This window comes from Acomys minous, assembly GCF_964271855.1.
Source record: "Acomys minous genome assembly, chromosome: 15".
Taxonomy (NCBI): domain Eukaryota; kingdom Metazoa; phylum Chordata; class Mammalia; order Rodentia; family Muridae; genus Acomys; species Acomys minous.
In genome coordinates this window covers 30,298,789-30,318,565 of record NC_140497.1, presented here as the reverse complement: position 1 = coordinate 30,318,565, position 19,777 = coordinate 30,298,789, and the positions used below count along the sequence as shown (strand labels likewise).

Below are 19,777 nucleotides of genomic sequence, written 5' to 3'. Positions count from 1 at the left end.
CCCTTCTGCTTTCTCAGCGGTTCTATCTATTTCGTATACAATTTTCCTTTTCTTTTTCAAGATACTTTGCTATTAACAAAAATGATATAAAGAGAAGAATGGAGCATCCAAGTCAGTTTCCTACTTGCAGAAAAGGGGAAAGCCCCGTGAGCACTTTTAAGTGTTTGGGTCTGGACTGGCAGTTGATGTCACTTGGAAAACAGCTGCTCCAGTATTCTGTTACGCTTCTGAACTGGAAGGCATCAAATAAACTGATTTTATATATTTATATGAAACTTTAGATTCCATGAACAAGATCAAAATATCCTTCTTACAAAGCTCTCCAAACACAGTCAATTACAAGGCTATGCAACTCGAAAGGTAGACAGACTCCGGGGTGAGGATTTTGTCCTTTGGGATACAAAGAAAAGAACTGACATAATAATGTTCCTGGTGAGTGAGAAGATAACTTAAGATGATAACCATCTGGAGGGGACAGCACTCTCAGTTAAAGGGTTAAAGATAGAATTATGAGCAGCAGGTAAGATTCCTCATGGGATCAACCGGATGTGTTGTCTTAGCTGGTCTTCATAATATCCTCAGGGGCGGGGGCCACTCTTGACAGCCCAAAACCAACGCCCTAAGAGCGCTTCACCAAGATGGGTTGCCGGTGGAGCGGGAATTCGTATGCCTCCCACCCCACCTCACATCCTCTTTCCTTGCTACTCTACTGGACCCATGGCTACCCATGTGGTACCCTTTGCTTCTATCTCTCGAGGAGACAGTGCCCTTACCAGTTGTCGCAATGCAGTCAAAACCCACAAAGGCATAAAAGCAAGTTGCAGCACCAGCCAATGTGCCCGTGAAGCCATAGGGCATAAAGCCACCAGCCCCGTAGATGCTCGTTCCGTTTTCAGAAGGTGGTTCTCTGAGGAGAAGGACAGAAACAGTCAGCCATTTTGTGGAAGCTGCACCTTCTGATGATTTCTCTAACTGCATCCTTGGAAGACTGCTGTTGCTCATTCGCTCTTTGAGGCTAAGGTATATAAAGCCAAAACTTGATTCTGTCATCTTGTTCTGGAGACTATGGTAGACTCCCTCACAATGACCTTCTATGTCCCTGACATCTGACTAGAGGCTACTCAACAGCAAATACAGAAGGCCCAGACCAAATTGTGTGTGTGTGTGTGTGTGTGTGTGTGTGTGTGTGTGTGTGTGTGTCTCACTGAGGCCACCTTAGCCTTGAATCTCCAATATAGCTCAGGCTACACTTAAACTTGTATCAATCCTCTTGCCTCAGGCTCCTGTGTGCACCAGTGTGCTGATCTACAGAGATTGGTGCTGGATGACATCAGAGATTCCATGCATGAGCTGTGCTCTACCTAAAGGTAAGAAACTTTCTCTTCAGCCAGGCATAGTGGGGCACACTTGTAATCCCAGCACTCTGAAGGCAGAGGCAAGCAGATCTCTGTGAATTCAAGGCCAGCCTGGTCTACAAAGAGAGTCTGGGACAGCCATGGCTACACAGAGAAACCCTGTCTCAAACAAACAAACAAACAAACAAAAAACAAAAAAAGAAAGAAACCTTTTCTTCATTTCCCCCATAAAAATTAATTTTAACTCATGAAACAAAAAGAAAGGCAGACTGTGCATCTTTAAAATTCAGTTAGGGGCCGGGGAGTATGGAAAATCGCTTATGCAAGCCTTCCAAGCACAGTTCGATTCCCAGGATCAGAACAAAATCTTGGAAGAAGACAATCAACTCTTGCAAACTGTCTTTTGACAAAGTCATACAGATACACAAACACACAGAGATACATACACACAGACACATACACACACCCATCTCAATCATGCAGACACAGACGCACAAATGCAGACACACACACATAGACACACAAGTGTGCGCGCACACACATTCCAAACATAAATAAAAAAAATAGAACCCTCACAAAATTTTCTTAGAAGATCAAAAAGAGTGAAACAGAATCCCATAGGCTTAATTAATCATAGTAAAAGTTTAATATCTTACCATATATTAAAAACTACAAGATTAGTAGATACGATCTTTCCCTTGTTAGGATGACTGTAAATGACATATATAAATAAAAAATATGCACCACTTTATGCCATGTAATAGATATTTCTGTAGTCTTATTTCTGCTTATGAAACTTATTTCACTAATAAGAATAAAATGGCTTCAAAATTTTGTGTATAGAGGTTCAAGACAGTGTTTCTCTGTGTAAACCTAGCTGTCCTGAGTCTTACTCTATAGATCAGGCTGGTCTCGAACTCAGAGGTTCACCTGCTTCTGCCTCCCACTTGCTTACACCATTACTGCTGGCTTCAAAATTCTTAAAAGCCTGAAAATATGCAATGAAAAAAAAAAAAAGGTCGCAAAAGACAAACTCCAGGATGCAAGAATCAAAAATATCCCCCTAGTTACTTAGGGGTGGTGAGCTGTTGGTGAGCAGAGGTGACGCTCTTCTGGTGGTTCTACACTGCCATAGAAGCTGAGGTTGGGAGTCGGCAGCTGCAGAGCTTCACACTGTGGCTCTGCCTTAGGATGGGGAGCCTGGGAAGAGGAGGTGCACCCCAGAATCACGCCTCCTGGAAAGGTTGCAGCACCAACAAGACAGAGAGATGTTGCTCTACAGAGAACTTGCAAGTACGCTCGCTCCCCTTAAAAAGTAACACAGTGAGAGTGGAGAGCGCAGCAGGAGGAAGGGGAGGAGGAGGAGAAGGAGAGAGGAAGGGGAGAGTCGGGAAGAGGGCAGTGCAAGAGGGACTAGCTATTTTACCTGGCACTTGCTGATATGTTTTTGAGAAAGTCTTCACTGATCTTCCAGTTGGCCACGTTTCCTTTCACAAACCCAGCCACCATGACAAAGAGCAGGACCAGGATATTAATAGCTGTAAAGAATTTATTCACCCAAGCTGACTCTTTTACTCCGAAAGATAATAGACCTGTGGAAAAAGAGAAGGCATCAGTGTGGGCTCTTTACCCATAAGAAAGGCAACACTATTGCCAGTACATGCCTTAGCTGCATTGCACCAGCACCCCTATCTCTACCTTCTATTTCTTCAATTCTATTGCTAGCTCAGAAATCCGTCACTTTACTGTGAAGCAACGCCTTTGGAGACAGCATTGATTTTGATTTCTGGAAGCATATGCTGCCCACACGCAAGAGATTCCACACTCTCTGTGTAAGCCTAGTAACTCTGGTTATTGTCACCATGGTAGGAACAGGTAGATGACTTAACTTGAAAGACTGTCCTTCAAAGCTAATGAAAAAGTCCATTCATAAGTCTGCCACATAACTTCTGACTGTATCACCAGAAAATAAGTATTCTACATGCCATTCCAACCCCCCCCCCCCCCGACCCGCGCCCTGCCACCAAAGTTCCCTGGTAAGTCTATTCGCACCTGAGTAGATTTACTTTATAATAGGAATGTAAATATCCTATTCAAGTTGTTTGGAGGAACAGAACAGTATAGAAAGTAAAGATCAATTATGGTAGCCCTGAAGAATTCTACACGTGCACACACATTATTTTTTGCACCAACAAATATATCAGCAGTTTCAGCAGCTGCACAACATACTATGTGGAAATCCTTTAATGCCTTATTTATAGACAATTAGTTCACTCTTGGTTTTATTTTATAAACAGCACTGACATCATTGTATTTTATAAATATCTTTCTGCATTTACTGACATCATTGTATTTTATAAATATCTTTCTGCATTTACTGACATCATTGTATTTTATAAATATCTTTCTGCATTTCCTAATATTTTTCTTACAACAGTCTTCTGTAAATTAAGAGTGTATGGAAGGGTCCCTCCCCTTGGGGTTCAGGGAATCCCATGGAAGATGGGGGAGGAAGAACTGAAGGCGCCAGAGAGGTCAAGAACATCAGGAGAACATGGCTCATAGAATCAACTAAGGAGGGCTCACAGGGGCTGACAGAGACTGAGGCAGCAGTCACAGGGCCTGCACGGGTCTGCGTTAGGCCTTCTGCATACATGCTGTGGTTGTGTAGCTTCATATTTCTATGGGATTCCTAACAGTGGGAGCAGAGATGTCTCTGACTCTTTTGCCTGATATGGGGACCCTTTTCTTCTTACTGGGTTGCCTCACCCAGTCTTGATAGGAGGGTTTATGCCTAGTCGTATTTGGTTGGGCTGTGTTTGCTTGATATCTCTGGGAGGCCTGTTCCTTTCTGGAAGAGAAACAGAGTGGATGGAGGAGAGAAAAGAGGTTGGGGTGGAGGGGACTGGGAGGAGTGGAGCGAGGGGAAATTGCAGTCAGGATATACTGAAAGAGTGTATGGAAGGGCATGCAATGTAAATGTATGCGCAAGCATGTATAGTGTGTGTGTGTTGTTTAGTATATACTCATGTCTGTGTGTGGGTGTGTGCATATGTGCATGAGCACGCATGTGGAGGTCAGAGGCTGATGTAGGTGTCTTTTTCGATTGCTCTGCAACTCATTTTTGAGATAGTCTCCCACTGTAATTGTAGTTCCTCAGTTTGACTGGGTTAGTTGTCCAGTAGGCTCTAGGGGTCCAGAGATCCAGCTGCCTCACTGCCCCCTGCCCTCCTCCCGCATGCCCAGTGCTGGGGTTACAGATGCATACTGCCATTCCCAGCTCTTAGATGAGTTCTGCAGATGCAAACTCACATTCTCACACTTACAATGGCAGGCAATTTGCCCCCTGAATCATCTCCCCCGCCCCAGGGCGTGCATCTTTATACAAAGCAAGATTTGGCCCCATTTATACTGCACAAATTTTAAATCAGAGTATTTTATTCGTACTGATTTGTAAGAGGTATTTATTTACATATTAATGCTATCGACTGTCAATCATTTATGGTATATATTTTCCATTACCATCATTTAAAAATGACTTCATTAGGTTTATTTCAGTGGTAAGTATAGAGCCCAGGGCCTTGTATGTGTTAGGTGAATGCTAACAATAAACTTCATAGATAACTTTATAGATAACTTTATAGATGGCTTTAACCTTAACACGTTGCCTATAAACGTGAATATGTTAGAACACCCCACCTGTCCCTATGAAAGAGAGGGTACTTACGAGCAGCACAGAAAGTTAGACATATCACGACTACGAAGACTGGACTAACCCAGGGAACCCAATGACCCTAACCACAAGAAAGTAGCTAAGGAAAACTGCACCCCTCCCTCCCCACTAACCTTCTTTCTCTCTTACCTGGTGTTGGGGTGTTGGAAGGGATTGGGGAGGTGAAGGGAGAAAGAGGCATTTAGAAACAGCAATAAATGAAAATAGTTTTAAGAGAGGTGCCTACAGATTGGCTTTAAGAGGGTCTGCAGATAGGAAGGACAGTTACGATAGAAAATGTTCAAATAATCAACATCAGGGACAACAGGGATCAGCTATACTCAAACACTAAAAATGGCTGCCGTGTGAGTCCACACAGCACCCCAAGCAAGGACCTGTGCAAGGGAGTGTGTGATGTTCCCATTTCATGGATGAACCCAATAAGGGAGGAAAAGTTGAAGCATGCCTTTCAAATTCCACAAGTAGCAATTAGCAGAGAAAGATGGAAAAATCTAGATGCCTTTTCTGTAGTTCCTGCGCCTGTTTAAGCCATTATGCTACACACTGATGAAAGGTAAAGGGTCCTATATCAAGTACACCTGTCTATGGGACATCTGCATTAGAGAACGCCAGGTGAGCTGAACGCCTGCTTTTCAAGCAGATGTCTATAGGAGATACATGGCAGGAAAACTCCACTGTTTTTTCTATATATAATATGTTGGCTAATGATTCCAGTTGCATGGATGAAATACCATGGAATTCTATGTTTGTTTTGTTTTGTTTTGTTTTTATAGAAATGCTCTTCCTGAGCCAGGTGGTGGTGGCGCACGCCTTTAATCCCAGCACTCAGGCAGAGGCAAGTGGATCGATGTGAGTTTGAGGCCAGCCTGGTCTACAAAGTTAGTCCAGGACAGCCAAAGCTACACAGAGAAACCCTGTCTCGAAAAACCAAAAAAAAAAAAAAAAAAAAAAAAAAAAAAAAAGAGAGAGAGAGAAATGCTCTTCCTATTCTTGGATATCTATAAATAGTATTAATACCTAATCTCTGGTTAGTACTAAAAATTGATGCTCTCTAAACAAAAATTGATTATCTTCATCCTATGACTCAGAAGTGCAGTTTCAACCTTTCATGTACATTTCGTCCTCTTTATGAAACAGAGGGAACATGAAGCCTGCAGTGACCCTGTGGGCATGACGTCATATGCTGACCTCATTCGGAGAACTCAGGCTCCAAAGTCTGGGCAGCCTACCTTCCTGGGCTCATTAGTGTGGTTCATTAGAGGGAACGGCATATGAGGGGCTTTCTTACCTGCCAGAAGTAATATAAGGCACACAGCAAAAAAGTCTGGATACTCCGCCAGGCCGGTGTAATTCATTTTGAAGTATGTCTTGAAAAACTGACCAATCTGTTTGTTAAGAAGTTCATCGAAGGTGCCACTCCACGCTCTTGCGACACTGGACGTACCTACTCAAAACAGAGAGTTCAGAGAATAAAACGCTACTGGTAGAAAATTAACATAACATCATCTGTTTAGTCGATACCTGCATAAGCCTGGCTTGGTTCATGCCAACTGAAAATTTTAATTACTATATTGTAATTACTATATTGTATTAAAAAGATCACAAGAATACTCTTTCTCTTTCTTTCTTTGTTCTTTTAATTAATTAGTTAATTTATTTATTTATTTATTTATTATGTACATGATCTTGCTATGCAGCCCAGGCAGATCTTATACAGGTGTGCATAGCCAACCTATTTAACTGCTCAGCTATAGTCACGATTAAATGCGTATACCAGGCAGCTTTATTTGCAGTAAAGAACCATTTTTGAGGCTGGAGAGATGGCTGAGTCCTTAAAGCATATGTTGCACAAGCAGGACGTCAGTTCAGACCTTTAAGTAAGTACCACGGGGTGGCACAGCCTGTAAGACTAGCCTTAGAAGGCAGAGACAAGCTGGCCAAGACTAGCTGGAATGTAACCACTGGGCTCAATGGAGAGATCATGCCTCAAAAAAACAAGGAAGAAACCTCCCCATGCACAGAAGCATGTGGTACACAGCATACATGTGAACACCCTCCACACACACATACACATACAAACTCATGAAAAGACCAAAAAAAAAAAAGAAAAGAAAAAGAAAAGAAAAGAAAGAAAGAAAAAGTATTTTCAAAGCTCCAAACAATTTTTAAGCCCATTAAGAATCGCAAACTCAAAGTGGAAGCAAAGGGGCTGGAGAGATGGCTCAGAGGTTAAGAGCACTGACTGCTCTTCCAAAGGTCATGAGTTCAATTCCCAGCAACCACATGGTGGCTCACAACCATCTATAATGAGATCTGGTGTCCTCTTCTGGCTTGCAGGCAGGGTATTGTATACATAATAAATAAAGGAATCTTAAAAAAAAAAAAAAGTGGAAGCAAAAACCAGAGACTTCCGCAATGAGGACGTATTTTAGAGATGAAAAAAATAAGAGGGGGGACAAGTGATTCCCTCAGGAACACCCCACAGATGAAAAGGGCCCTCTGCAGAGCTAGTTTTATCCTGAATACAACGGACACTTGTTTTTGAAACATACCTATGACATAGGACAGGATGAGATTCCAGCCAGTGATGAAGGCCCACAGCTCTCCGACCGTGACGTATGTGTAGAGATACGCAGATCCAGTCTTAGGGACCCGGGCCCCAAATTCAGCGTAGCAGAGGCCTGCCATCACAGAGGCCAGGGCGGCAATGAGGAAAGACACCACAATACTGGGGCCAGAATCTGCTTTGGCCACTTCCCCAGCCAGGACGTAAACACCAGCACCCAGAGTGCTTCCGACCCCCAGAGCGATGAGGTCCATGGTAGTTAAGCAGCGGCAGAGTTTGGAATCTTCTAGACTGTCCAGCGTGACGATTTTTCTCCGGATCAGACAGCGTGCAAAACTCAGCACCGCTCTGCAGGGAATCATGGTGAAGGAGCAACCTGCAGGAGAAAGGAGAGGGTGGGGTTAGCAGGAGGGATCCGAGGCTCTCTCCTCTCCCACTGATCAAAGAAAGACAGCATCCCTACCTAAAGGACACTTGGTTCAGAGCAACCAGGAGGATTTATAAAGAGGAAGCCACACATTTCTGGGGTTCACTCACACATGCCAAATTAGAGGTACTCCCACAAATAGCTTTTGGGGAAGGGAAGAAAATAGTGACTTAAAAGATTAACTATTTGGTTCAATTATTTCATTTTTTGTAGATAAGTTGAAAGGAATGCATTTCTTCTGGTGGCTTATTTAACCCTCACTAGAAGGCAAGGCAATAGATTCTGCCTTTAAAACTGCCTTTTCTTCTTCTTCTTCTTCTTCTTCTTCTTCTTCTTCTTCTTCTTCTTCTTCTTCTTCTTCTTCTTCCTCTTCCTCTTCTTCTTCTTCCATCATTCAAATCAAAAAAATTCTGAACCAAAATATAAACCTCACCATATTTTGATGGTTAGTTAGCTTCTTACTTCTATTATGTCATCCAATATATACTGTTACTATCTATCTCCAGATTACTTCCAAGGAATATGTACAACCTATGTGTGAAGAAATACTGCAGCTCTAAAAGTCTATTTGGCCTAGTCTTCAGGAACGTGTTAACTCAGCAGACTGAAGGCAGCTGAGGAAGAGGCGTATAGTGTTCTGTGTGTCAGTCAACACAACTGTAGACATTAAGTCATGCCCACTTGTACTTCCTGGGTGAACACTCGCCCAACAGTCTGCTGCTGTGGGGCTCTGCTCCCTTCAACGTCCTCATCCTCATCACGCAACACTTGCCTTTATGATACAAGTCTCTGGCCTTGGCATATGTGGGCTCTTAAGTCCCTGTGGAGTCAGGGACTTAGGTGATCGCAGGGATAGGTACATAGCCTTTTACGACAAATTATCATTTTGCTAATTGCTAAAATAGTGGCTTCGTTTGAGGAAAAAATACATATTAGCTGAGGCTGAAGATAATTAGACAAAGGGGGCTGGAGGGGACTGACAATACAAACTTGTCTCTGAATGATTTTATTGAGGCTAATGATATGTGCCAGTCTTCCTCAGTCCACCCTGAACCTGAAGAATGGCAGTTTCTACGCACCTATTCTTGGATGAAGTACTTAATTCTTACCAAAAAGCAAATTCCTTTTCCAGCAGCCTGGAGATGTAACTTCTAAAATTTCTTCAATCTAGGTCATCAGTTCAGTAACAGAGAATTCTGGGTCTAATAAACCCTCACATGCAATGATTTAACACCAGGGGACAGCTAGCTCTCTGGTGTCCATCTGTAGTATTTAAAATCTGCTAGTTACAGAAAAGCATCCATCCTGGATATGGCTTTACTTCCATAGTTGATACAGAAGCCACAGAGACAAATCTTTTCACTCTTGCCCTATTTCAAGGCTGGTATGTCAAACTTAGTCCCTGCGTTATGATCACATGACCTCACAAATATACTACAGGAGGCAAGCCAGTGGGGCAGGGGTTCCCAGCGTCTGCAGCCAATGAGCTTGTCTCACTTAGAACCTAGGTTTTTCTTTTTAATTCCTCTACCAGTTTTGTAGTGAAACTGGACCGATGGAGAGAAACACAGTTACAATGTGTATGTACCACAGGAATCTTTGCCCGCCCTTTTTTTTCTCTCTCTCTCCAGATTAGATATTTTGATTTTGCAATCTCCACATTCAGCATCAATTACATTCTTACAAATTTAAAATTCCAATATGAAGTTTCAAATTGTATTATAGGATAAACAAGTCAGAACAAGGGGAAATTGATATGGCATAGATTACTGACAGTAATTCTTTTTGCTTATCTTTGAGAGATGAATTTCATGAAACAAAATATTCCATGAGAAGTGGTAACTGTTGCAGGACTAGCCAACAACAAAACCAAGCGTTTGCACTGAAACCTAAAATTACTGTTTTTCTGAAAAACATTTTTCTGCAATCTTTCCCTTAACAGTTTACTCTATCTTTTCTCTGTATCAAATTTTCTAAACAATTTCTTCCTCCAAAGGAAGACGGGTGAATGGCAAAGTTGAGGTAAGTAAAAGTTAAAGACACAATTAAGGTTATTACAAATGAGCAACTGCAGCAGTGACGGCTTATTTTCTTCCCTTTGAATCAGTATGGCCAGACAGTTAAAGTAAAAATGTTCTATTTCAAAAGTTCCCACGGGCAAGCAATTCTCCTTAGGTTATACAACAAATGACCTGCTGAAGCAGGCTTTCAGAAAGGTCCTAAAGCCAACCAGTGGTTTGTAACAGGTGGGTACACTTACCTCAGTAAACGTGAAAACACAGTTGCAGTACAGATCTAGTGGTTTCATAGAAACAAATGAAAAATGATTTTTTAAAAAAGCGTGTAACTTTGTTGCCAGGGCAAGGGAAGAGAGAATAAAGCAAAAAGGTGAAATAATGAAAGCGAAGCCTTGGGCACTGTGGTAACCAGAGCAGCTGCTCCGTCAGCACTCCTCCCTGGCAGAGGAGTAGCATGGGCACCAAGCAGGCGCCTGCTCTCTTCAGCAATGGCTGGCCAATAAATCACCCTGAATGCCACAGGGTACCACCTGTTCGCTCGCCCCAAGCTGCTAGTGCCAGTCCCTCTATACACACCATTGCAAACATCAGGAGATGCCCTTCCCAAAATTATTTTGTACCCACCACTAATTCACAAGTGCTGCGGTTAAAATGCCAAAGGTCTGTGGTGCTTATTACATCCCCGCTACCACCTGACATGTTTTATTTCTCAACGTTACTGTAAGGATCAGGTGCATTATTAATTTCATTTTAGAGATAAACAAACTAAGGTATGGTATAGTCAGCCAACATCAGAGTCTACCTATGATGGAAATAAGATGAAACCCATGGCAGTGGCTCTGGAACAGTAGTTCTCAACCTGTGGGCCATGACCCCTTGGGGGTTGATATACTGCATATCAGATATTTACATTTTGATCCACAACAGCAGCAAAGTTACAATTATGAAGTAGCAATGAAATATTTTTATGGTGGTGGGGGGGGGGGAAGTCACCATAGCAGGATGAACTGTATTCAAGGGTCACATCATTAGGAAGGTTGAGAACCACTGCTCTGGAGCTTGTTTACAGCCACTTTGTCGAAGCCCCCCGTCACTGGCCGTCTGCTCCTTCATCACTACAGCACTGTCTCCCACTCCGAAGCCATAAGCAGGTGGACCAGAGACAGATACGAGAGGCAGGACACACTCAGATGTTCCCCAAAACTCTAAAGAACACAGTTGAGAGGAACGTCCAAACCAAGAGTTTATGCTGTCCTGGAGCTTAGGCAGGGAGACACAGCCAGAGGGGCACAGCGGCGGCCCTTCTCTTTCCTCTCCAACCCTGCTGAACTTGCAGTGTCAGACTGTGCCTCCTCAGCTTGATTTCAACTGACCCCCATTCGTGTAAGCTGTGCCGAGCTGTGTCTGATCCTGAAAACCAGAAGCTACCAATGAAGTTGTGGCAGTGCTTCGACGGCCGCTCTGCCAGCTTCTGCTCCGCCTCCATCCAGCCCTGAGCTGTTTACCTTTTACCATTTGTACTTCACTCCCTGCTAGTTTATCTTCCCTCCAGCATCAGCCTTCCAGCTGGAATAACTCCAGCGCTTCCATATTTTTCCAATAAGGTACTCAGAGGGTTTAGTGCTTGTTGGGGCCACCCGTTACACAAGGCAAAGGTATATAGACACACACTAACGGTTGTGTTTGGTGTGGAGTTTTCAAGGTAGAAGGTATTTCACAAGTGTGGGGGATTTTCTAGGTTTCGGAAGGTCCAATCTCGCAATCTTTGGCTGGTGTCCACTGACTGTTGCCACAGTCTGGTGATCTTCCAGGCAAGTTGCAATTTTATGCTGGCCAAATGTTGTGGCGTCCAAATTGCTTCTCTTGGTATGAAGGAGGTTTGGACTGGGCTTAGGAGCACATGCCTGTAATGGTGGCTCTCAAGGAGGCTGAGGCGGGAAGGTTATCACCTCAAAGTCACGTAGTGATTTCCAGGCCAACCTGGGCTATGTGGGGGAGACTCTGTCTCAAACCAAACATAACCAAAATTTAGTCAAATCAGCAAAATAAAGCAAAACAAGGTGTGTGTGTGTGTGGGGGGGTCATTTAGTATTCCTTCGTAAGGAAACTTTAAAAAGCGAACCCAATTGTTTTTTAAAACAACATTACCTTAATTCTACATTTAATGCCCTGTCATTTCCAGGATGTCAGGAGACCCCTGATGACCTGAAGGGCCCTGTGTTCTTAGCACCTTTTGAAGCAGTCATCGAGGAGGAACAAAATGGCTTTGCTTGCTTCTGGGTCAGTCACCAAATTTTGGATTCCAGACGCTGCAAGTATGAGAGCCTGGACTAGGCTGGAGGTTAGAAAACAGCAGAGGTCTTTTGTCTGAGGGCGAAGAACTGAGAAATGTCTTAGGACACTCTGATTTCCTCTCTTCATTCTTTCCAGACGCAAAAACGCTCCTTTCCCAAGCCGCACTTCCCCAGAGCTACTTAATGTAACCGGCTGTTAGAATTCTACTGCTTTTGTCTCAGTGCTAGGCAGAAATTCCTTCCGTCAAACTGTGGTGGGAAAGGAATTTGACAAGAATTCACACCCATTTTTAGCTCAAAAAATGTAGCTGGATACCTAGTTTTGTGGTTTTGCTACAAAGTTATTTCTTGAAAAAAGAAAGAAAGAAAGAAAGAAAGAAAGAAAGAAGTCACTTTTGACTCTACATTTTCAATTTTGAAAAGAATGCTCCGATTTGGCACTTCTTAAATTCTGGGAACACTGTATGAACAGAGACTGTTATCTCTGGTATCTTGGAAAGATCCTTGACTCACTGCTATTGATTATGGTGAGCTAATTCAGAATAAAACACCCGTATTGTATGCTCGGAGGAAGTAAGAAGACTGATGCCAGCTCAATCTGAAGCAAAGAACCACAAGCGATATTTAGAATACACAAAAGAAGAATGCTGTTCAAAAATGAGCCCAACTTGAAACAACGAAGTTCTTAATATGCAAACCTGGCAGTCTTGACACATGATTAAATACCATAGCTGTCAACAATTGCTCATACAAGTTTTTAGGAAAATTTGTCTTTGTTTTCATATTTCCATATTTCCTACCAACTGTTCAACAAAACATCAAGTTCTCTAAAAGATCAAGTCTTAGAAATTTCAAAAATTGAAACCTTTTTAGATTAAGCGGAAGTCCTTTAAAACCATTCTTTTTTAAAAATATTTTTTATTAATTTGTTCATATTACATCTTGATTGTTAGCCCTTCCCCTGTTTCCTCCCATTCTTCCCTCCCTCCCACTTCCCCCCTTCTCCCCTCCCCTATGTCTGTGATTGAGGGAGACCTCCTCCCCCTATATATGCTCTAAGAATATCGAGTCTTTTCTTGGTAACTTGCTATCCTTCCTCTGAGTGCTGCCAGGCCTCCCCATCCAGGGGACGTGGTCAGAAAAGGGGCACCAGAGTTCGTGTGAGAGTCAGATCTCACTCTCCACTCAACGGTGGAGAATATCATGTTCGTCAGCTAGGTCTTGGTAGGGGTTCCAAGTTTACTGCCTATTTCTCCTTGGCTGGTGCCTTAGTTTGAAGAGGACCCCAGGACCCAGATCTGCCTGTCATAAAGTTCTTCTTGTAGGTTTCCAGGACCCTGTGGGTCCTACTATTTCCCCATTCTTCCATGCTACTCTCACCTAAAGTCTCAATAGGATGTCCTCTCCTTTGACCCACTTTCTTGGTAAGTAAAGTTTTCCATGGGACGAATCCCTTGGACTAGTGTTTTGATATAAGTGAGTATATACCGTTCAAAACCATTCCTAAGGAGCACAGAGGCAGAAATGAGAGACCACAGGCCTGACTGGTCGGTCATCACAATGGCTTGTGTTAAGGGAAGACCTGCACTACCAGACTGAACAGCAGGGGGCACACTGTTCAGACTCTAGCTGGAGCAGGGGCAGTGAAATCTTGACAAGATGGAAAGAATTAAAAAGAAAAAAAAGGGGAGGTTGGGCTGGAGAGATGGTTCACAGGTTAAGAGTACTGTTGTTTCAAAAGATCTGAGTTCAATTCCCAGCAACCACATGGTGACTCATAATGAGATCTAGTGCCCTCTTCCAGTGTGTGGACACATACAGGCAGAATACTGCATGAAAAATAAATCTTTTAAAAAAAAAAGTTAATGCAGCAATGCATTCCTATAGTCTCAGCACTTTGAAGGCTGAAATACGATCAAGAGTTCAAGGCCAGCCTGGATCATGTAGGCAGACTCTGTCTCAAAATCTAAATAAGTAGTAAATAAAGCAAGGCCGCCTACAGCGTACTGTTTAAAGCAAAAATATAAATAAGAAAAGCCATTTAGCATTCTTCTAACTATGAAGCAATATCCACAACATTCAAAACTCATTTTGAAATTTTGATAAGCTTATATCCTCTGCTACTTCTGGAAGACCAAAATGTCTCTGATTTTATTTTAAACAATCCCTTTCTTGGAAAAAGAAACCAAACTTTGCAAAATAGTTAATAATAGTCATTTCCATAATAAACAATAAAAGAAAAATTCTCAAAATAATTATTAATATATAAAATCTTTACCAAAAGCTCCTCTGGTGGTCTTTTTTTTTATTTAATTTTAAATAGAAGCACTTTACATTACTATGTGATTTAAATTTTAAATTATCTTATAACCTAAAAGCTTTCTGATAATCATTCATCAATAAAGGTTTTAAGGTATTTACATAATGTGGGAGGAGTAGGCTTTATAAGGGTGACTCGCAAAGCCAAAGTAAGGGCTGATAAGATGGGTTCAGTGGGTGAGCACACTCATTCTGCAAGCTTTGGGAAGCTAGTTTGAATCCCAACAACCACATGAGAAGCTGGGTGTGCTGTGTAGGCCTCCAGCCCAGCACTAGGTGGGAGAGATGGGTGGGTCCCAGAGCTTCCAATTCACTGAGAAGCACTCTTAAGGCCATAAGACAACAATAGAAGACGACACCTGTTAACCACCCAAGTGTGAACAAACAATCTCTCTCTCTTCCCCTCCCCCCACATACACACAGACAGACACACACACACACACACACACACACACACACACACACACACCACAGAATGCTCTCACACACCCACACCATATACCCACACAAATGCAGAAAAAAGGTATTCAACACCCAACGCAGAGTGCTTTAAAGCCAGCAATTAACACTATAAACACACACAGTGTTCAGTTAAAAAAAAAGAATGTAAGAAGAAGAAAGGTAAAAACTGCCTTGTACTCCAAATTCCTGCTGCTGCTTTACAAAACACCATCTGATCCGATTTGCAGGGTCTTTAGCACTATCATGCTCGGAGAACATTATCTTGTGCTTGGAGGTCTGGCTATACCCAGGGAATCAAAAACGCTGCTTCCCAGCTCTCACTTGAAATGATGCTTGGGAGAAGGTTTGCAAATGAATTACATTATGAAAGCAGAATTTAGTTTCCACAATATTAAGTATGCTTGGATATCTACCCATATGTGTACATCAGAACGCAGATACAAGAACTATGAAATACTAATAATAAGTTTTTATTTCAACTGCTTGCATCTTATTCACACTGTAATCTCATCTGCCTTGAGCCCAGGTTTTTCAAGTCACCACTGGGTGCTGCCTCCAGTTTACTGCTCTAGCCTCGAATTCTGCTGCACTCCACGTGTGTGCTGCGGTCTGACCTGCCCACCAACTACTCTCGGAACATTTGCTTTCTCGCCTACACATGGGAAAAGGGATATTGACCTGTGTGTTCCTGGCTGCTCCTGGCTTGTCCCCTGGCCCTCTGCTTCTGCCCTCATGCCACAGAGCCTGAGCCACTAGAGTCAGAAAGCCATCCGTCTGCTTCCTCCACCGGCTCCTGACCCCTTCTCACTAAAAGGAAAGGCCGTAGTCGTGCCTCTAGCTCATCTACCTGTCCAAGGGAAGTGGGAGAAAGGGAGCTTCTGAGAATAGGAATCGGATTAAAATCTCCTCCAAGAGGTAGGAGTGAAGGCTGAAATTCTGCTCGAAGGTACTTGGATAAATGTACTGTTGTATTTTTACTACATGCCCTCCGGTTCCCTCCTCCCCCAAAGAAGGTGACATTGCTTGTCTGGTGTGAGGCAGAATGTACGCATTCATATGCCTTCATTTCTGAGTAAGACATAATCGGCTCAACATAAATTTATTGCCGTAATCTCTATAATCAAGCTCGATAGAATGAGTGGACTCTATGTCAGCAGCTGAGGGAATTGACAGGGAAGGGCAGAGACTTGTGCCAAAGACCTGAGTGAGCATAAAGACGCTCACCGAGACTACTATAGTGTGCCAGCGAAGACATGGAATTAAATACAGCCGAATGAACTAAATAAAGCCGCCAAGACTTTTAAATGATTACAGGTACTTGATCATTCTCCAATTACAGGAAGATTTTTAATTTTCTGCTTTAGTAAAACATAGGAATCTCAACACCACCCTTCAGATTTCCTGAGTGCTTCAGGTAGAGGACCACTGGGGAAAGAGTTATCTCCTTACCTCGCCTCACTGCGCGCTCGTTCATTCATTCACCACCTCAATCCCAGCCTCAGGTCACCTTCTTCATCTTCCCCGCCCCCCCAAAAAGGGCTCATAAAGTAAATAAATTAATTAGCTAGTTAAAAAAAAAAAAAAAAGGCCTGGGTATCCAGGCATCTGTTTCCCTCGGCGCAGCGCTCACTGCTAGAAACCCTTTTGTCTCCTGAATGTATTTCCTCGCTGCTTCTGTCCCTGGGTTTTAATTCTGTCCCAACAACAAATACGGATGAACTCCATTCAAATAAACCCACATGGCTAATGCTCAAAGATTTCCTCAGATACGCACACATCCATTCGAGGCCAGCAAACACACTGAGAACCTCTGATGGAAGGCATTGGCACAGCCCACAAGGTAAAGAGTTCCAGATGTGGCCGAGCACACGCAGAGCCTCATTTGCTTACAGCCCACTTCCACCTTACGTACACCTATCAATCTGCTGCTTTTAACAACCGCCCTGAGCTGACAAACACGGGGTTCGTGCCTTGGATCTGTCCCTCCCTATCTCCGTGGCCTGTCTTCCGCTTCCTCCTCTCTGCCTTGAGCAACGCAGGGTTTCCTTTTAACCTCCTGGGAACACAGAGGCTAGGGATTTCTGCTTTGGTGTTTCTTCTTGGAAAACTACATTTTCCTTTTCCCGGAGAGCTCTCTTTGCATGAAATTAGGTCACTCTTGTTCCCTCAGCACTGTTCTCTTTTTCTTTCTTGGTACTTGGGATGCAAACTACAACCTCGCACATTGTAAAAAAAAAAAAAGTATCCAGGCTACATCTGCCCCCCACCACAGCCCACTCTGTACTTTTATGTCACTTCTGTCTTTATGATAAATATAGGTAACTGCTTGGGCAACACATTTTACTCCTTACTACAGGCTGAGCTGTGTTTCTCAAACATCTGTGAAGTGCTAAATCCAGTATCCTGTTTGGTGACCTTTTGTGGATTTAGGGTCTTTGTAAGTACCAAGTTCATTAGGGCAAGCCCTAGCAGAATATGACTCACGCCTACATATAAAAGGAAACTGCCATATGACACACAGGAAAATGCCACGTGGTAACAGAGGCATAAGCCAGTGATACGTCCTTTATGCAATAACTAACAAACGTTGAGGACCACCCACCATAAGAAGATAGGGAAATGAAGAAGGGAGTGTCCCCTCAAGATTCCCGGGGAACTGTGCCCCAAATGTCACTCTGGTTTCTAGACTTCTAACGTCAGAACTGTAACACAGTTCATTTCTGTTAAGTCACCTGGTTTACGGTGCTTTTGTACGGCAAGTTCTAGAAATCAACATATCCCTTTGGCTGTTAAGTTTCTTGAAACAAGCCTACATTTTACTTATCACTGCACTCCTTGTGCCCTCTCAGAGATTTTTGACATATAGACAGGCATCCCTCGGCTCAATGAAGAAGTGACTGGCTCAAACCTGGGTTGTAGCCAACTCAAGTGTACATGCCTGTTTTTTATCAGACACTTGTACAAGTGGATACCATTTCAAAACTGAAACTTAGCATTTTTAGCCTGCTATTTGAGGCTGTGGTAATAATACAGGTCTATCAATAAGTGCATTAATTACTCAGCCTATTTTTGTGTCACTGCAATGTTGACCAGTACATTTTTTTTATCTTTAAATAAATCATATTAAAAATGTTAAGCCTGGCAGAGGAAAGAGCCCTGTAGTGTGTCACATCACCAAAAATGTCCCTCTAACATGAAACTGGCCTGCTGACATACTGGGTACATTAGACAGCTAACAATTAATCTATATTTCTCTCTAGTCAAGGTTGTCACAATAAATGGGAGTTAAATGCTTTGTAAAATCCCAACATACTATTTTGGCTTTCCCCCTGCCCCCTGCTTTTTATTGAGATAGAGTCTCTCTATAACTGTATCGCAGGCTAGCCTAGAACTTATGATCCTCCGATCTCAACCTGAATGCTGAGATATCACAGGTATGCACACAGCATACAGCATACATTATGTCTAAACGTCCCCCATACCCAGCGTTTTAATAACCACATCAAGAAAGAAGTTGTGGAGACTGTGCTGCAAAACTTGCTCACGGGGCGCTCGCGATGCCTCCTGGAATCCCGTCCTTCTTTTCAAGGCACGTACGAGAAATGCCTGGGTTTTTACAGGCGAGTAGAGTGCAACAGCCTGACCTGTGGTTCCCAGTGGTCTTCGGTCTGAAAATAAGGCTAACTGCTTCTTCCCTTCGTCAGCTCCCTTCTATTTCGGGGTGCTGAGGTTACAGAGGGTCACCCAGTGCCCATTCATACGGGCTCTTTTAACACCTTCGTGTGTAATTCAGCTGGGCCTGAAATCATGGACCAGGTTTTAGTAGCTAGGTCCTCCCTCTCTCTCTCTCTCTCTCCACCTTAGGCTTTGGGTTCCCCCCGGGGCTATGTCTTCTCTTCTAGTTAGATTGCATTATTTCACAGCCACCCCCCACCCCCTGCCCGCAAGGGGTTCCAGCATCTGTCTTCACTCAGGCACCTACTGCTTCCACTCAGGTCTTTCTCTTTTTGGCCACTTACACAGTGAACTAATTCATAAAACGTCAATTGTAATATTTTGTTGCTATGACTTCACAAACTCACACCATGTACGTTATTCTGGCATATTTTGAAGCTAACCCACTCCCATCAACCCCCGAGCGGCTGCAGTTGCTGTCTGCTTATCTACTTACCGGGCCTGTTTGCCCTGAGACCGGGTAGTCACTAGCTGACAGGATTCTCCTGGTGTTTGATTTTTTCTTTTTCTCAAACAGCATTGCCATTCAGGACCAAAGTCTGTGAAGCCATAGCCATATTTTTTCCTGAGTACTGAAAAGACCTGTTTTAAAGGGTTTGGGAGGGATAGCCTGAGCACACTGGCTAGTCATCACAGAACGCCACCAGGCACAAGAATTTCCCTGTCACCAGGAGACACCCGACGAATACTACCAACGAGGATTTACTGCAAGCGACAGTTCCCAAACTCTCACTAGTTGACTCCATTTCTCGGATCGTATTTCAACAGAGAACACATTTGTTTAGGAATCTTTCAAAGAAGGTTTAAAAACAAAGAAACAAACAAAAAAATCTCTGCTCACAGGACTTGCCTTGTTAGCAAACAGCAG

The 19,777-nt window shown here is 43.1% G+C and overlaps 1 protein-coding gene across 2 annotated transcripts in view; it reads right to left on the bottom strand.

Moving 5' to 3' along the window:
- SLC7A2 (solute carrier family 7 member 2) overlaps positions 1-19,777 on the bottom strand; it is a 60,566-nt gene that overhangs the window by 16,415 nt on the left and 24,374 nt on the right. For both annotated transcript variants that reach the window (XM_084759671.1, XM_084759672.1), the window contains exons 2-5: positions 7,641-8,030; positions 6,377-6,532; positions 2,782-2,947; positions 774-907 (exon numbers count right to left, since the gene is read on the bottom strand). In XM_084759671.1, coding sequence (XP_084615797.1) covers positions 774-907; positions 2,782-2,947; positions 6,377-6,532; positions 7,641-8,016 — 832 coding nt within the window. In that variant the 5' untranslated portion in view covers positions 8,017-8,030. The remainder of the gene's footprint in view (positions 1-773; positions 908-2,781; positions 2,948-6,376; positions 6,533-7,640; positions 8,031-19,777) is intronic.